Raw genomic sequence first — 19,538 nt, 5'->3', positions numbered from 1 at the left:
TAACGGGGGCCAAGTGTCCTCACCCCATCCTGGTGACACCACCTCCAGGATGCATAGGAGGCCTTGAGCTCCTGCCAGGGAGCTGGACCCAAGTCTGCCCCAGACACCAAAGATCTGAAGCTCCTCTTATTTAGCTTTTTTTTTTTCCTGTTTGGGCTGGAAAAAGGGGGAGGTAGAGCTGGAGGCACCTGTCTGACCAGGGCCCTAGGGCTTAAGGTCCCAAGATGAGTTTTGTTCCATGTGCTTTTTAAGAGGTGGATTTCCATGGAGCTGACACTCACACAGTCCTGCCATTGGATCAGACTGTGGGAGCCCCGGGGGGCTCCCTGAAGCTCCTGGAGTTCAAACAGATCACTTACTATGTGTTGGGACTAAGCATGTGCCTTACCAACCATAGCACCAACCTTGTACCCATTTGATAGTCGAAAAGACTGAGACTCAGAGCAGGCACTTGTCTAAGGTCACACAGTGTGTCCATGGCACAGCAGGGATTGCTGACTCCAAACACCCTGTCCTGTCCCCACCCTTCCTGCTTATCAGCCTGTTCCTGGTCTGGGGATGCTAGCTGGTCACAGAGTTACCAATGGCTTCCAGCCTCTCCATGGACTCTGGGAGGGGACCAAGCAAGGGGGAGGGCCACCGCAGCCCCAGAATGCCTTGCATTTTCCCCTTCAAATCTAATTTCCGGCAGAGGGTTCTCAGTTTTAGAAGTCAGTTTCACTGGGGCTTTTAAGAGGCAGCAGTTGGCTCAGAGTAAGAGTGCCAGGGCCCTGAATCCCATGAGAGTGGAGCCCCTTGGGACTCATCAGTGCTTCTGAGGAAGGAGCTGGGCTGCCCAGAACTGTAGAGATAGCTCCTGAGGGTCCATGTCCTCCCTGGGCAGCCTTCTTAGAGGAGAGCCACGTGGAACAGCATGGGGAGGTAGGTACCTGAGTCAGGAAGGGGAGGCATGGGGAAGTCAGCGAGACGGACTAAGGGAAGCAGTTTCCTATCTCTTGCTCGCACAGCTCTGGGGATGGGCAGTTCATTACCTCTCAAGGAAGCCTCTGTTGGGTTAGTGAGCTGGAATTCTTAGGAAATTCTTTCAGATGCTGACCCCAAACTTCACCTGCATCCTCTTCTCTGTGGTCCTGGCTCAACCTTCTGGGACCACACAGAGGACCCCCTTCTCCAAATATTTCAGTCCTCATATATTTATCGAGTGACTGTTCTGGAGCTCTGTGGGCATGGGAGATGCAGACCCAGAGTGATCACTGTGGTATTGGTGAAAACCCATGCAGCTCTGGGAGCTCACAAGAGGACTGGCCTAGCTGAGAGGGGTCAATCTGGTAGGCTTCCTGTAGGAGGTTACATCTATGCTAAGTCCTGAAGAATGAGTAAGCTTTGGCCAGGGAAGAGGTGAGGGAAGAGGAAGTTGCTTCAGGAAGAAGGAACAGCATATGGAAGTGAAAAAACATCTTTCCAACAAACAAAAAAGCTTTTAACTGGCTGGAATGGTGTGTTTGATGAGGGATATGGGGGCTGCAGAGGGCAGAAAAGAGAGATGCCTGAAACTGATTCAGGTGGAGGGAAGTGACATCTTCATTCCTCATACAGGGTCTGAGTCCAATTTTGTTTCGTGTTACCTAATTTCTTTGCCAGGAAGCAATTACAGCTCCACCTTCCAGGTACACTGTACCCATCTCACCACATCCTTGTTAGCATTGGGTCTTATCATTTTTTAAATCATTGCCAATTTCAGCCGTAAAAAAGTTCAAGTATTTTTTTAGAAGTTGTACACCCACTGGAGAGTTTGTGGTCATTTCTAGCTGCCCTCTTATCATAGAGTGAAAGGAAAGTTTGTGGGCTGCCCTCTGACAATGTGAGTGGGGAATTTGTGAAGCGGCCTACCCTCTCTCCTTTGATTCAGCTTTTTTTCTCACTTTTCTTTTGTCCTTTCAATGTTTAAAATTTCTCTCTCCTTTGTTGGTGGCTGTAGCATTGTCCTCATCTGGGGTGTCTTTGGGCTCAAAGAAGGGGTTGCTGCGACCTATGAAAATGTTCCATGTGAGACTACTCGCACATGCCGGATGTCTTATACACACAACTTACTATTTAATTCTCAAAACTTCTGCACGTAATGGGGACCCTTCAACCCACTTCACAGATGAGGAATCAGGCTCAGAGACATTATTAAGTCACCCACCCAGCATTCCATTGCCAATATTGGTTATCTCTCTTTGTTTCACTCAGTCAACTGCTTTCCATTAATTAAACATTAAGATTCTGTTTAATTAAATTCTCATCTAGGAGGAGAGGGTTGGCCATTTCTCCATACCCATTGTCCCACCCTGGCCAGTCAGGGGATGGAAGCCCTGTTCCTCAGTAGGGAAGATCTATGAAGTCCAGCTCAGCAGCAAACTTATAACACAAGGAAAGAAAAGAAAGACAGGAAAGAGAGAAGGGGAAACCATGGAACACTCTTGGAGAGCCACAAATGGCTCCCAGGCTCATCTCCTGAGTTAGACCTCAGTTCTGATCTTCTAAATCCTGGGCTTCAGGTTCTGGGTCCATCTCTGCCACTAAAATCCCATGTGACCCTGGTAATTCCCTTCCTACATCTGGGTCTTGATTTCCCCTTCCAGTTAACCTATCTCTTGAGTTTTGTAGCAACTATATTTTTTCGGATCTTAGTTCTAACTGGTTCTTTTTTATATCTACCTGTTTTTGTTTCATAACCTCCTGTTCTTGTTTTATGGCTATTATTCCATCCCTTATCTTTTTGAGTCACTTAACCTATTCATTGTAATAGATGCTAAGATTGCATGATATTCTCTATCTCCTCTGATGTAAATTCTTCCAGTTGGGGAATGTGTGGGAGCTTCATGAAATGGTGGTGATTTTTTTTTTTCATCTCTTTAGGATATTTCTCCCTAGGTGACTCTCTTCTGAGAGTGTGTGCTTTTGACCTCATGTATGAAGGGGCACTGTATTTCCATTGGTGGGGCCCCCTTGCCATTGGACACCTCTGCCTTGTTTTCTGGTTCAAGTTAACATTTTCTTGCAATTTTTAACTGGGAGGAAAGGGGAGTTTTCAATGTGTACTTGGTCTGCCATCTTGAAAAGAAGTCCAATTTCATTATCTGTAAACTGATACAGTTGTGTTTGGTGATCTCTGAGGGCTACCCCAGATATTCTCAACAGGTACCCACAGGGGTCTGGCAACAGATGTCCAGTGGGAGAGGATTCTAACACCACCACCACACGAAAAGTAGCAATGTGTATCATTTACTATTATTATGTATCAACTCTTAACACACAGGATCTCATTTATTCTTTACATAACCAATGAAGTAGGTACTACTGTTACCCTCGTCTTACAGATGAGGCATTGGAAGCTCATAGAGGTCCCCTGACTTGCCCAAGCACACTCAGCTAGGAAGGAGAATTTGAACCCACTTAAAGCAGGGTTAAGCTCTTAACTCTGCCCACCCATTGCATCATCCTGGCGGGTGGCTTGGGTGCTCATCTCAGCCCTGCCTCACGTTAACAGTGTGGCTTCTGGACCCAATTTTTCCTCTGTGGACACCGAGCTCTACCCTTCAGAGGTGCTAAACGAGCACAAAACTGTGTCCTCAGTGGAAGAAGTGGCAAAAGTGGAAGGTTTAACCTGGTTTGTTAGAAAAGGTGTGGGCTCTGCAGTCTGTTGTGCCTGCAATCTGACTGTGCTGACTCAGGCAGGTTACCTGACCTCTCTGGGCCTCTGTGGTGAGTGCAGTGAGACATTGCCTGTGCTTGGCACATAGTAGGTGCTCCTTGGAGGAAAGCAGACTAGAGTAGCAATGAGGGAATGTGAGCATTTATCCTTCAAATCCCCACAGTGTTTTAGGGGCCAGAGGAAAGAGATTTTTCATGGACACAAAGAGAGAACTAATCCCAATACGTAAAGGTCCAGTGAAGGTGGAATTTCTCTCCATCCCAGGAAAACTTTCCTGACCTTGACAGCTCAGCCAGCCTCACAGGGGTGACTTTAGAGTGAATGAGCTCCCCATCATTCAAGGGAACCAAACGGAGCTTTGATTGCCACCAGTCAGGGAGGCTGCAGAGACTGATGGGGCTGAGCTGGCCTGGGCCATCTCTGAGGGAGACCCTTTTCCTGTTTCCTCTTGCCAGGCTTGCTATTTCACAAGGAGTGTCCCCTGTCTCATCACCCCCCCCCCCATTGCCGCTTCCTCTGTGACCACAGGAAGACCCGGCCCAGCCTTTGCTGTGTTTTCTCTAAATAAACTCAGGCGGCTGAGCTACCTACTGCCCCATCTCTCTCTGGGTTCCTGTGGAGGTGTGGGGGGTGGTGGTTAGGGGGAGCTCAGGCCAAGCCACAGAGAGGAGGGACCCAGGCAGGGAGACTGAGACTGTCCCTCCTTCATCTGACCATCAGTCGCACTTGGCCTTCTTCCTCAGGCATCTGCTGGGTTTGAGTTGGACTTAAAGAACCCTGCTGTGTCCCCTTCCCTTTCCAGCCCAGCTGGCCCCTGGTTCAGTCATCTCTGGGCTTACCTGCCGCCCCTGTTATCTCTCCCAGAGCCAGGGTGGTGCATCTGGATGCTGCCCCAGGGCCCTGGCATGTGCCTTTGACCTCCATGCTGGTGCACATCAACTCCGGGGCTCTGGTCAGCATCCTGGAAGTTGGAATAGTGGGCAGGACCTGTCTGAGGGCCCCCGGGACATGGCAAGACACTAGGACAAGGGTCCCTGAGTGAGAGCTGGTCTGGGGGCTAGACTTGGCTGGGGCTCAGATGAGTGGTCTGGGTGGTGGAAGACCCAGGCCAGCCCTTTAGGGGGGAGAGAAGACCCTTCATGCTTCCTGTACCCCACTCTCACGGCCCTTGCCCCTTGAGCATTACTTCATTTGTTCATTCACTCACATTTCATTCATTCTTTAATTAATTCAAATACTCATCTATTCATTGCTTCATTCCAAAAATATTTATGAATTCATCGGTTCATTCCAAAAAAATTCATTCATTCATTGATTCATTCCAAAAAAATATTCATGCATGCATTGGTTTATTCCAAATATATTCATGCATTTATTAATTCCAAAAATATTCACACAGTGTCTTCCTCCTTTGTTTATTCTCTGACCTTGGGGTGGAAATGGGGGTGAATTGAGGCACATGTGAGCCTTGTTTTAAGGAATGCTCACATTTTCATAAACGCAACCCAGAGCTTTTAAGCTGAGGATCAGGAGAGTTTTAAAAAGACTCTTCTGGCCCAATGGAGGACGTGGGGGGACAAGGATGGAAGCTGGTGGGGGCCAGTGGGATAAGAGATGCCAGGGCTGTGGGGAGGAGGAGAGGAGTGGGTGCAAATGTGGAGGGGGAAGTTGTGGGGTGGGCCAGGCAAGCAGGATGCCAGTGCTGTTGGTTGCAGCTGTCGTCAGAGTTGGTGGGGGCACTCACGTTGGGAGGGAAGGATGGGAAGGAAAGGGGGCTTTACTTTGGGAATCACCGAGTATCCCTGGGCAGCCACTTAACCTCCTGAGCCTCGATTCCTTTTCTGTACCTGGGCAATACACTCCTCACAGAGGGCGTGGTGGCCTCAGGTGTCTGAAAGGGGTCAGTGAACTTGGTCCTGTGCAAGGTTGTGTTCGTTGGGCTCGTTGCTGGGAACAAAGCCCGAATGTGAGCAGCAGATGGGTGCAAAGCCAGGGCTCCCCACCTGGCTCCTGGGGTCCAGGGTCCAGAAACTGCAGATGCTTTTCCAGCCCCTACGACGTGGGCCAGTGTGGGGCTGTCTGTGGCTGCAAGTACCAGCGGGGGGGGGGGGGGGAGGTGGGTGGGAGGAGGCCCCAGAAGCCTGTTGGGACTCAGAAGGGCTCTTGGGCCTGGGTGCTGCATCCCCGACCCCCAATGATCAGGAATTCAGGGGGGTGGTGTCCCAGGCTTTGGCGCTGGATTCCCTCCCCTGACCAGGACTTCTTGCTGCTGCAGAAGGCTTTTTCTTTTTCCAAGCCCAGCCAAGACTGCCAGACACAGCAGCCCTTCAGAACTGTGAGCAGGTCGCAGGGTGTGGGTGGCAGAAGAGACCCCCACATTAGACAGATTGGATTCAAGTGCTAGTCCTGCCTCTGACTTACTGTGTGACTTAGGCAGGTAATGGACCCTCTCTGGGCCTATGTTCTTCTTCATTATCATCTCACTCTGACCTTTTCCACGAGACTTGGGGCGTTGTGAAGGCAGGGAGGCTGTTTGGTTTTCCTCTGTTGTCCCCGTAACCACCTTAGGACCTGGCACAGCACCGTATAAAGGAATGAATGAATAAATATGAACCCCAAGGTGTTTTGTGAAGTAGATATTTCATGAGAGAAAAGCTTGAGAAGCTCTAAGAAAGTTAAGCATTTTTTACAGGACTTATCAGAGCTTTCTATGATTCTCGTATCTTTGTGATTTTTATATAAGAATAAGGTATGGAATGTTTCTTAAATGTATTTGTACCTTTTTTTTGGGTAGACCACTTTTGGCACTGGAGTTCCTAAGAATATACTTTGGGAAACGCGGACTTAGGATAATGGTCAGAGTTCCTAGGAGTGTTGTTACTTGACTGTTCATGCTTCTCTGCTCTTTCAAAAATGGCATGAATTATACATATATTTTTAAGAGAATGCTTTTTTATTTTTAATTGGTAACTTTCATTACAAGATCCCCATAAATCATTAGAGAAGGGGTGGGACACAGAAAAAAATGGAAAAGTGGGAGAGACATCATTGATATATCAAGCAGTGCAACACCAAGACTTAAGCTTTTTGCCAAACAAAACAGAGTTATACAAAACAATTTCTGTGTGATTTTTAAAGCTAGGTACTGTCCTGGGCACTTTTTTGTATAGATTATCTCATTTGACAGAAAATGTTACCATAGGCATTTCAGCATCAATATTCCATCATGTGCTTAACCTTTTTTTTTTCTCCCCTTCTTCTGCCTCCCATATCCCCACCCCTCCAGTTCAAGCCGTTGTTTCTCAGTCTAGTTGTGTAGGACACAGCGCCTTGGCCTATGCTGGTATTATGAGCCTTGCACTCCCCCCCGCTGAGGGAGTCCGTTGCCGGTTGGCTGTGGGCCGCTCACAGCAGCTCACGGCAGCTCTCGCTGGCTCACAATGGCTTCCGGCCACTCACACTCGCCACTGGTCACTCATGGCAGCACATAGCAGCCCACAGTAGCTCTCGCTGGCTGCTGGCCGCTCATGCTGGCCACCAATTGTGACCAACAGCTCATGAGGGAGAGCTGTTGTTCACAATCTTAGCTGTAGAGGGCGCAGCTCACCGGCCCATGTGGGAATCGAACCAGCAACCTCACCATTAGTAGCAGGGCACTCCAACCACCTGAGCCACCAGGCAGGCCCGATGTGCTTAATCTTTATTTGGAATTTGGCCTATTTTTAGAAGGCTAATTTTTTTTAACAGTTTCTGCTTCTGACACCTGTTCATCAGACACATCAGGGATGCAAATATTAAATAGCAACTGTGTGAGGTCAATTAAGTTCGCGAACTTGTTGCAACTTTTTTGATATCAGAGGGATTATTCATCATGAATTTGTACCAACTGGATGAACAGTTAACCAAGTTTACTATTTGGAAGTGCTGAAAAGGCTGCGTGAAAAAGTTAGATGAACTAAACTTTTCGCCAACAATTTATGGCTCTTTCATCACGACAATGCACCAGCTCACAGGGCACTATCTGTGAGGGAGGTTTTAGCCTCCCAGACAGTGCCTTGTGAGCTGGTGCATATTAGTAAACACATAACTGTGTTGGAAGATCCTCCCTACTCACCGGATCTGGCCCCCAATGATTCTTCCTTTACCCAAAGATAAAGGAACTGTTGAAAGGAAGACATTTGATGACATTCAGGACATCAAGGGTAGGTAATACAATGACAGCTCTGATGGCCATTCCAGAAAAAGAATTGCAAAATTGCTTTGAAGCGTGGACTAGGCACTGGCATCTGTGCACAGCTTCCGAAGGCGAGTACTTGGAAGGTGGCCATAGTGATATTCAGCAATGAGGTGTGTGGCACTTTTTCTAGGACGAGTTCGCAGACTGAATTGTCACACCTCATAAATAGCTTGTCATCTCTTCAAACCCAACCAACTTCAATTTAAAATATATGAAAGGTACATAAAACAGAAGTCCACTGAGAATAAAGAGACACACATAGATATAATGCGTGTGTGGTTCACCAAACCCCAGCACAGGCTGATGGCCATTGTTACCAATGGAAATGGCAAACACACCTTATGAGGTCTAGGCAGACTGTGCTCCTGGTATCTCAGTTTTAGTATTCTTATCATTGATAATACTGACCAAATAGAAACTGCAAAATAAAGATAGTTTATCAAATCTATTCGGTTTGTCAAGACAACCACAATAGATGCCATAAGGATAAGCCAATAGATAGCACAGGTATTAATGGAGATGAGTGACTATGAAGCATATTAAACAACAAAGGGAGCTGGCCCCCATGGCCCGCAATAGATGCTACTCTTGGTGAATGAAATACATTGATCAGAAGATTGCTAAATAATGAGGCAGGAAGACCACATGGGATAACCCATGTTAATGAGGGGAGAACGCCATTAGTCTATGCGATAACCACAGCATCTGAAGAGAGAATTTCCCTGGGGGGCAGAACTGTCAGGTAAGAACTGTTAACCAGTAAATAAATGACAGTCACCAGAGGTAATGCGGTAAATCTGCCCCAGTCCGAAAGGCATATCTGACCTGAATTATCTTATGCGGCCACAGACACTAAGGCCAAGAACTGTTGGCACAGAATAAAAGATGAAATTCAAACACTAACGTTGGAGAAGCAAAGCTGCACTCCCAATTCAAGAAAGCTACTTGAGTGCTGAGTTTCCTGTTGGCCAGAGCAAACAGGGGATGTGGTGGGTTTCGTAGTTTGGGTTTGGAAGTTCAGCAGGAGGGCCAAACATTCTCTGTCGGTGAAAAAGGTTCTGTTTTCATTCATCAGTTCATCAGTTGATTGATTGATTGATTCATTGATTCATTGATTCATTCACTCATTCAATAAATAATTATTTACCACCTATAATCTGTAGCACAATGCTGGGTGCCAAGGCTGCAACGGTAGATAAAACCCCCCACATACCTGCCGTCATGGAGATTAGTCGTGGCTTTTTGGAACGAAGATGCCAGCCTTCCATGTCCTCTCTTTCCGGGAGCCTACTCCGACCTCTCAGGCAGAACCCCCACACCTTGCTCTGATTTTCTAGTCACCTGTTTTGCATCAGAATCACAGAAGATGATGACATCCTGTGTACAGAAAACACAGGGGATTGGTAGAGCCCAGACCTTTGGGTTAGAATTTTTAGGAAAACCAATGAGGGAAACTGGGCTGGGAGAAAGGAGGTGGTCCCCATCCTTGGGGTGCCCCTGGGACCCTGGCACCCTTTCTCGGCTCCACCCTAGGAGCTGGGAATCTAATGACTTGATTCTTTTTTTGCCCCTGTGCCTAAATTCTGGTTCTTAAACAGTTGGCACATAGGATGTTCTCATGGGTTGCTTTTCTGGACCCATGGAGGAATATGTAGATGAATGAATGGATTTGTGGAAGGATGACTGACACATAGGAGGGATATTGTTGAATGAATGATAGAATGGAAAAGTAGAGGTTTGGATGAGTGGGACCAATTAATAAATATATGGATGGAAAGATGCCTGGAACTTAGGAAATGTACAATATCATTATTCAAATATTTTTATTATGTTAAAATACACATAACATAACATTTACTATCATAACCACTTTAAGTGTACAGTTCGGTGGTATTAAATACATTCACAGTGTTGTGCAGCCATCACGATTATCTATCCCCATAACTCTTTTCATTTGGTAAAACTGGAACTCTGTCCCCACTAAACAATAACTTCCCATTTTCCTCTCCCTTCAGCCTCTGGCACCCACCATTCTGTCTTTATGATTTTGACTACTCCAAGTACATCAATAAGGGGAATCACACAGTATTTGTCCTTCTGTGTCTGGCTTATTTCACTGAGCATAATGTCCTCAAGTGTCATCCATGTTTTAGCAGGTGTCAGAATATCCTTCTTTTTAAGGCTGAGTAATATTCCCTTGTCCAGATGGACCACATTTTGCTTCTCCATTCAGTCTTCCATGGACATGGGTTGCTTTTATGTCTTGACTACTGTGAATAATGCTGCTATGAACATAGGTGTACAAATATTTCTTCGAAACCCTGCTTTCAGTTCTTTTGGGTATATCCTCAGAAGTGGAATTGCTGGGTCATATGAGAATTGTATTTTTAATATTTTGAGGAACTGCGATACTGTTTTCCAGATGGATGCACCATTTTACATTCCCACCAGTAGTTCACAGGGTTCTAATTTCTCCACATCCTGACCAACACTTGTTTTCTGTGTGCCTTTTTTTTTTTTTATAGTAGCCATCCGAATGGGTGTCAGGTGGTATCTCATGTAGTTTTGATTTTCATTTCCCTAAAGACTAGTTATGCTGAACATCTTTCCATGTGCTTACTGGCCATTTGTGTTTCTTCTTTGGAGAAATATCTATTCAAGTCCTATGTCCAGTTTTGGATCAGGTTGTTTGTTCAGTGGTTGTTGTTGTTGAGTTTTAGGAGTTTTCTACATTCTGGACATTAATCCCTTATCAGTTACCTTTTTACTCTGTGGATAGTGTCTTATAAAATTTAAAAATTTTCATGACATCCAATTAGACTTCTTTTTGTTACCTGTGGGTACAATATTTTTTTTAACAAAGCGAATCTGTCAGTGAATGAATGGAGAGTTAGATGGATGGATGAGGGTGTGGGTGGTAGACGGATAGATGATTGTACAATCTGGTGGGGAATGGATGGATGTTTGAATGAGGAAATGGATGGATGGTAAATAAGATGGTGGAAGTGTGGATGAATGGATAAATGATTGGATGGTGATTTAGTTGGGGAGGTTGGTAGAGAGATGGGCAAATGGACAGTTGAGTGAGTGGATGGGTGAATAGATGACTTTATGGATGTGTGGGTAAATGGGTGCATGGGCAGGCGTAAAACTCTGGCCACAGACGGAGATCTTGGTGTACAGTTTGGGCACAGTTCATGAGCTGTGGATATTTCCTGACCCTAGCTTGGCTCAGTTGAACTCCATGCACACACATTCTCTCTTTCTAGGTTCAGGCTTCCTCTATCCCTCTCTGGGCCGCCAAGAATCTTACCCTGGAGCTCAGATTGAACTGAGTCCTTGGTTTGTACGCTGATCTCCTCAGTGGTAAGAACACCCAGGAAGGAGCCTGCATCCTCCTGGATACGGTGCCCAACCAGCTCTTCATGATGACTGTGGTCACCTTCCCCGGCCAAGTGGCCTCTCTCTGGCAGCCTCACCTATGTCTCCATCAGGCGTGAAACCATCCCATGAGCCCCCATTCTCTCATCTAAACCCCTCTTGCTGCCTCCACTCTGGTGTCCAGCCCAATTCCCACTCTAACGGCACCCTTCCCCCACTGGGGATGGTGGGGGATAAGTTAGAGGGAGGGTCAGCCTTCTGCTGCCAGTCCAAGACCTCTTTCCTGTTCCCCAGGCAGCCATGGACGTGGGTCTCTTGGACCTGCCAGATGCACCTCAGTGTCACGGAAAGATCCCGCGGGGAACGCGGGGCAGGGGCCCGGCCTTGCGTCGGCAGCGGGAGTTCCTGCCAGAAGAGAAGAAGGACACGGTTTACTGGGAGAAGCGGAGGAAGAACAACGAAGCCGCCAAGAGATCCCGGGAGAAGCGGCGTCTCAATGACGCAGCCCTCGAGGGCAGGCTGGCCGCGCTGCTCGAGGAGAACGCTCAGCTCAGGGCTGAGCTGCAGGAGCTCAAGCATCACTTTGGCCTCCTGCCCGCCGCTGGTGGTGCCGGGACTTTGCCCCTGCAGGCTCTGCTATGGATGAACCCCTGGACTGGAGACCCCCGAGCCGGGGCTGAGCCACTCCCATCTCTGCCGGGCTCCCATGGCTGCGTCTTGAGGCCATGTGCTCTGGATGCTGGGGTTCCAGGATTCCAGAGCTGCCTGTTGGCTCACAGGTGGGCTGGCCCGGCCACTTACCCCAGGTACTCCCAGGATCCTGCACCCCCCAACACCAAGAGAATGGATATGGCCTTGCAGGCGGCACTCCCAACCACCTTCTTCACCTGTCACCTCCTGGGTGGGCATGGGGGGCCCAGATCTGAGCTTAGGCCCTGCTGGGATCTGTGGTCGCCAGTGCCCCCTGGATGCCCGGCCTCCTGGTCCTCAGCTGTGTTGCTGACACCCACTGCTGATCCCGTGGGGTTGCCTCCCAGGGTGGCCTGTCCTGTCGGAGGGAACTATCCTGAGGGTCTCACTCAGCCGTCCCTGCCCCACAAACTGCGCATCAAGTCCCGAGCCTCAGGCAGAGCACCTGGAAGTTGGGAGGGTGGCGGGGGCCCCCTGTGAGGGCTTTCCCTGGGCAGGGCTAGGCCTGTAAGGGGTGGTGGGGCTGAGCGTGAGTTCGTCTGGGGGGATGAGTGGCTTGGCCTTGACCCAGCTCCCATTATTTGGCAAGGCTTGTGGGAAGCAGGGGGGCAGTGCCCTGGCTGGGGAGTCCCCTTCTCAGTGTCCAGGCCTCTAGGAGCAGGGCATGGGGTTCCCTCTTGGATCACACCATGGCTCCCATCTTCCCTAAGATAAGTGCTTTGGGTAATTCCTTGTCCTCCCTTCTTTCCCTTCTTCCGTCTACAATCCATCTATCCATCCGTCTGTTCTTCCATTCATTTATTCATTCAATCACTCATTCTTGTGCTCATTTGTTTGTCATTCATTCATTGATGCATTGTCTCATTCATTTATTTACAATTCACATGTCCCCTCACCCACCCGCTCATGGTCTTTATACCCCTCCCTCTGTGCTCAGCTTAGTGACAAGTGTGAGGACACCCTCCTGGCTTTGGGGTTGTTATTCTGGGAGTGGTGGGTTTTGGGGACAGACATTCTGAGGGCCATCCTGAAGGAAGCGGTAACGTCTCAGGTTGTCTGAATCTTGATTTCTTAGGGGGCGCTTTTTGGGGGTCTTGCTTCCCATCCAGTTTGGGGATCAGACTTACCCAGTCCAGATGGCTTCCTCTGTGTCGTGGGTCAGGACTGTGAGCCACTGGAACAGGTCAGCGATATCTGGGGTGGGGGGTCAGTTTTCTCTCTCTCCCTGGCTGCTCACTGCTTCTTCTCCACCCCAGCTGGACAAGAAAATGCACCTGTCTCCAGGGACCCTGGAGCCCCAGAGCTCAACAAAGTCCCCTCCCCCCACTTTTTAATCACTCACTCAGGCCTTTCTTCTTTTTTAAAAATTGTTTCAGTGCTTTTATTAGATTCTGGATAAAAAGACCCAACTTCACTTGCGGGGAGAGCTGGTGGTGGCTCCTCTGGGCTGATACAGTCAGTGAGTACTGAGTACCTCCGGCCAGGGGTTCCTCGGATTCCCCAAGGTCATTAGGCCTCAGGCACACTACCTACCAGGCTCAGGGGCTGGGCTAGTTCTTGGCTACCCTGGGTTTATCACAGCCTCAAAAGTGTGCAGGCCAAGAGCCCTGCTTCTCCTGGGCAGTGCAAGGAGCCCCATACATCACTGCTCAGCCCTCGTGCTCAGCCCTCCAGCAGGGTCAGAGAACAAAGGACCCACTCAGGCGTCCCGTCCTGCTGGTCACAGCTGCAGCAATCAGCCTTGTGGGGATCAGACAGCACCCGCCCCTCTGAGAATCTGCACTGGCAGCTCAGCAGCTATCCCTGGGCACACATTGGTGGGTGGTAGTCTCCCAGTGCCCTGCTTTCTCTACCATCTTTGGGCTTAGGACACATCTCCTAAGAGTGTCCTGGGGAGGCAGGAAGGAGGGCTGCCTGGAGGAGGTGGCTCCGGTCTGTCTCTCCCTAACCAGCACCCACAGTCAGGAGGGGTAGACTGGGAGTGCAGAGGAGCCCACTCCCGATACAAAGATGCCACACAGCCATGGCTGATCCTGCACAGAGGCCTTTAATGCTGCCCTGGCCTTGGCCAGGGGATATGAAAAAATCCTAAAGGGAGAGGGAAGGAGGAAGTGGGAGCGGCTGGGGAACATCCTGCTGCTGGGAGTTGTGGGTGGCTTGGTGCTTTCCCTCGTTGATGCCACCCAGCCAGTGTGTCCGAGGTGTCTGAGGTGTCCGAGTCCAGCTCACTCATGCCCAGTGGACTCCAGGGAGCAAGAGCTGGCCACGCGTGCATGACTCAGGGCCCCTATAACCTTCCAGCACCAGTCGGAAAAACCCAGAGACAGATCTGCCTAAAGCAAATCAGAATTTCCACATCAGGAGGTCCACCCAGAGTCTCTTGATGAGTGGTCATCCTGTCTCTATTTGAATACATCTAGGGATGGAGAACTCACTTCCTCCAAAATTTTATCACCACTCCTTCGCTAGACTCAAAACCCACTTGTTGCAAACTTCCACCCTAATCCTGTTCTTACCACTGGGGGTCACTCAGAACCCCCTCCTGCATCCTTGGCTCTGCTTGGAGGTGCTGGTTCCTCCTTTCCAAAGTAGAGACCACCACACCCACCTCAGAGGGTTTAAGAAGATTAAATTTCATTTATTGCATTCATCACACTTCATACACAGCAAGTGTTCAACAAATGTTGACTGCCCTCTCTTCCTTTCCTTCTCAGAAAGCTCTCATGTTCCCAGACCCAGAGTAGGGCTCTCTTCAGGGGAAACATCCTCTCATTCTTCAAAATGCTTTCTCTTTGCCCCGGCCTGGCTCTTTTCTTTTTTTCAATGCTATTTGTATATGATGGCCCCTGGAACTAAATATGAATCATTTCTTCATTCATCAAATATGCTTTTTTTCAACAAATATTTTTTGAGCTCTAACTATGTGTCAATCAGGAAATGAATGAGAGGAAAAGGTGCTTCAGACTAAGGAGTTTGCAAGAGGAAACTTGCACAAATATCTAGAACATTCACCCTAGACATGTTGATTTCCCTCCTCCTATGTTGGCCTCTGGGACCACACGTGTGGCCTCTGCCCTCCAAGAGCCAATGGGCAGCTGTCAACCTTCCATGTGGCTGCCTGGGAGGTGGGGCTGTAAGAACTCTAGTGTTATCACCTACCCTGCAGTGTACATGGGCCCCTCAGGTTATGTCTCACATTCATGATTGACTGACTTGGGGACCGAATTTTAAGACATTGTGCAACCACATGTTACCTTTCCTCTTCCACCCATCCTTGAAGGCTGGTGAGATCTCTTTGGCTATGAATGTGTGGAATTCCCTTCCTGCTTCAGGTCCACGTAGAGTGTGCAATAAACATTGAATGAAAGTCTGCCCAGTTAGTTGGTGATTGCCAGGGGCAGAGAGAAGATGAGTTGAAGATGCTGATGAAGCCACATTTCTCTGTCTTGTCCACAAGGAATCACAGACACATCCTGGCTGAATCCTTGTTGCCTGGCTTCTTGAGAGTCAAATCGTGGTCCAAGGACCAGCAGCGTCATCATCACCCGGGAGCTTGTTAGAAATGAAGACTCTCAGCCCCCCCACAAATGGCTGAATCACAACCTGCACTTTCTTTTTTTTTTTTTTTTGATTTTTTTTTTTTTAATTAAATTTATTGGGGTGACAATTGTTAGTAAAATTACATAGATTTCAGGTGTACAATTCTGTATTACATCATCTATAAATCCCATTGTGTGTTCATCACCCAGAGTCAGTTCTTCCATCACCATATATTCGATCCCCCTTACCCTCACCTCCCCCCCCCACCCCCCTTACCCTCTGGCAACCACTAAACTATTGTCCGTGTCTATGAGTTTCTGTTTCTCATTTGTTTGTCTTGTTCTTTTGTTGTTTTTGGTTTATATACCACATATCAGTGAAATCACATGGTTCTCTGCTTTTTCTGTCTGACTTGTTTCGCTCAGCATTACTCTCTCAAGATCCATCCATGTTGTCACAAATGTTCCTATATCATCTTTTCTCACTGCCGAATAGTATTCCATTGTGTATATGTACCACAACTTCTTTATCCATTCATCTATCGAAGGACATTTTGGTTGTTTCCATGTCTTGGCCACCGTAAACAAAGCTGCAATGAACATTGGTGCACACGTGTCTTTATCTCTAAATGTTTTCAGATTTTTTGGGTAGATACCCAGGAGAGGGATTGCTGGGTCATACGGCAATTCTATTCGTAATTCTTTGAGGAACCTCCACACTGCCTTCCATAACGGCTGCACCAGTCTGCATTCCCACCAACAGTGTATGAGGGTTCCTTTTTCTCCACAGCCTCTCCAACATTTGTTACTATTTGTCTTGTTGATGATAGCCATTCTGACTGGGGTGAGGTGATATCTCATTGTGGTTTTGATTTGCATTTCTCTGATGATTAGTGATGTTGAGCATTTTTTCATATGTTTATTTGCCATTTGTATGTCCTCTTTGGAGAAATGTCTCTTCAAGTCCTCTGCCCATTTTTCAATTGACAACCTGCACTTTCACAAGGTCCCCAGAAGATCCACATGCACTTTAAAGTTTGAGAAACATCGATCCAGAGCAGGGTTGGCAAACGTGTCCTGTATGAGGGGCCGGAGAGTAAATTTTTTTGGTTTTGTGAGACAGATGATCACAATTGCATCTATTCGACTCTGTCGCTGTAGCATGAAAGTAGCCATAGACAATATGATAACAAGGGGGTGGAGCTGTGTTCCAATAAAACTTGATTTCCCAGATTTGGCCTGTAGGCCGTGGTCTGCTGATGATGTATGCTCTGGAGTGGAATCGTGGATCCTGGGATGCTTGTCTTCAAACTTGATACTGCCGAAGTGTTCTGTAGAATGGTACTACCAATTTATACTCCCTTGCAGTTTGTGTTCTGCCAACACATGGTTTTGATGGACTCTTTGAGTTTTGCCAACCTGGTGTGTATAAAATGATTTTAACTTGCATATCTCTGTTGAATATCTTTGCCAAAATCTGTAGGCCACTTGGGTTTCCTTGTCTATGATCTCCTGTCCAGTTGGGATATTTGCCTTTTCTCTTATTGATTTCTCAGAGCTCTTTACATATTCTGGATATACATCCTTTATCATGGATGAATATCACAGACTTCTTGTCTGACTTGTCTTTTTATTTTATTTCTGGTGTGTTTTGAACCACTCTGAACCAAGGCACTCATTCCATCCCTGTACACAAGTTGGAAAATTGGATGTAGCCAAATTTATCAATCTTTTATGGTTTGTACATTTTTGTCTTGTATAAGAATCCTTCCATGTCTCAAGGTCCTCAAGATAGTCTCCTAAGTGTTCCTATAAATGTTTTCAAGTTTTACTTTTCACATTTAGATATTTAGCCCATCCTCTTTCTGTCTTTCTTTCATTCTCAAACTCTCTTGAACAAAAGAATCACCTAGAGGTGCTTATTTAATTACAGACCTCCTGAGTTCAGACTTTCCAGGAGGCAGCCTTGGCATCTGTACTTTTCACTAGCACCCAGGTAATTGTTATAATCAGACCAGTTTGGGAAAAGTCGGCTTAGTGGTTAGCAGATGGGATAGGAAGTTGGTCAAGCCCAGCATCCCATCCTGGCTGGTGGTCTTGCTCATATTGCTTATCAGTAAGTGGAGATTCCAAGTGTGCTCATCCTGCAGAAATTTCTTGTGAAGATTAAATAAGAAGAAGTACATAAATGACTTGGCACAGGGCCTTTCCCTGGGAACTGGATTGTTATATCCTCATGGAGAATGTAGCTAATCCTGTTTCCCTTTTTGATTTGGCCACCAGGAGGCTCAGGGCTAAATTTATGGCTCATCCATAACTATTCATTCATTTATTTATTCTAATACTCACTTAGCAAATATTTATTAATGATATACTATGTATCAGGCACTAGGGAAAGAGCAATGAACAAAAGAGATGTGGTTCCTACCTCTGTGGTGCTGGCAGCCTAGTGGAAGAGACAGATAAAAAAATAAACAAGAAAAATGTATAATAGGATCAATGGTAATAAGTGTCATGGAGAAAAGAGAGGTAGGGGGCTTGGGAGAGGTAGCAGTGTGTGGGTTATAAGAATTGAAATAGGTCAGAAAGTGTCTTGCTGAGAAGGTAACACGTGAGCACAGTTGGGGGAACTATGCATGTCCTGGGGAAGAGCACTCCCAAGGCAGAGAGAACAGTGCATGCAAAGATGCTGAGGCAGGATTTTGCCTGGTGAGCTGGAGAAACATGGAGGAGGTCCATGTGGCTGGAGCAGAGTAAGTGAGGGGGAGAGAGGGAGGAGTTGAGGGCAGGTCATGCAGGTCCTATTGGTTCCTCTCTGAGTAAGAAGCGGGTGCCAGGGAGTTTCATATTTCTGCTGTAACTGTTCCTTCCCCAAACCCACTCCATCCTGTGATGTGTGAGGCTGAGTGAAAAATTAAACCCACCACACAGGCAGAGGAGATTTGGCCCATCATCTGAGAAAGTGGGTGACTGACAGCAGTGTCACTCTAACACATCTCCCCACAGGCAGCCACATGCTCCCTGCACTTTGCACTGAAGCTCTCATCACATCTTTGTTTCTGACTCTTTCTGAAAGATGAAGGGAGGAGCAGGTAAAGCTGCTCCATGAGGCAGAATCATGGAAGGAAAATACAGATGTTTCTTTTTTTTATTTGTAGAGCTGCCTTCCACTAAATAACCATTTTGGACACGTGTGGGAGGGTGGGCTGTCAGGGGTGCGTGTGTGTGTGTGTGTGTGTGTGTGTGTGTGTGTGTGTGTTGCTGGAAAGGTGAAGGACTAGCCAAGGTGGGGGCAGGTCAGTGAGAAAGTGACCAGAAATAGCCGAGGTTGAGTAGCTCAGATAAACTAGAAGAACTGAAGATAAGCTGGAGGTAAGGTGGCTCCAGCCAGTGACAGTGAAGATGACAGCCATGCGAGACCAGAGGGGTGAGAAGACGATAGAGGATTACACCTGCCCTACAATTATTGTGACATCTGACTGTCTGTCACCCAGGACAAGTTGGCTCATTTCCTGGTCACTTGGTCTGGGTCAGTGCCTGTGCCTTAGATTCTGATTCATTTACTGCAAGAAGCTTCATTATTATTATCATCAGTAACCAATGAGGAGACTGAGGCTCAGAGCGCTTATACACTTTGCCTAATATTGTTCAGCCAGTGGTGAATGGGCCACTGTCCCCCTCACCACTGCACTGGCTTCACGGCCAACTTTCTCTTCTTTGAATTCCTTTGCTGCCTCAGGCCTTTGTATTTGCTGTTCCCTCTGCTACAATGCTTTCCCCTCCATCTTTATTATTATTTTTTTACTATATTTTACTTATTTTATTATTTTTAAGTTTAGTTGGTATACAACATTATATTATATTAGTTTCAGGTGTATAACATAGTGATTTGACATTTTTATACCTTACAATGGGATCACCCCACTAAGTCTAGCTATCATCTGTCACTGTGCAAATTTAACCTCAGCCTTTATATGACTCACCTTTTACACCT

At 47.3% G+C, this 19,538-nt stretch overlaps 1 protein-coding gene across 1 annotated transcript; it reads left to right on the top strand.

Annotated features, from left to right (window-relative positions):
- The first annotated feature begins 728 nt into the window (after positions 1–728).
- On the top strand, positions 729–15,454 carry NFILZ (NFIL3 like basic leucine zipper). Its single transcript, XM_088792320.1, has 2 exons — positions 729–921; positions 11,610–15,454. Exon 2 carries the CDS (start codon positions 11,616–11,618, stop codon positions 12,483–12,485), a length of 870 nt encoding a protein of 289 aa, XP_088648446.1. The 5' UTR covers positions 729–921; positions 11,610–11,615; the 3' UTR covers positions 12,486–15,454.
- The last annotated feature ends 4,084 nt before the right edge of the window (positions 15,455–19,538 follow it).

This window comes from Rhinolophus sinicus, chromosome 15 (genome assembly GCF_057876585.1).
Source record: "Rhinolophus sinicus isolate RSI-liver-muscle chromosome 15, RSI-T2T, whole genome shotgun sequence".
NCBI lineage: Eukaryota > Metazoa > Chordata > Mammalia > Chiroptera > Rhinolophidae > Rhinolophus > Rhinolophus sinicus.
Note: the sequence above shows the minus strand (reverse complement) of the source record. Positions and strands in the feature narration are given on the sequence as shown.

Coding starts and splice junctions, on each gene's coding strand:
- NFILZ (XM_088792320.1), top strand. CDS start 11,616: ATGGACGTGGGTCTCTTGGACCTGCCAGATGCACCTCAGTGTCACGGA.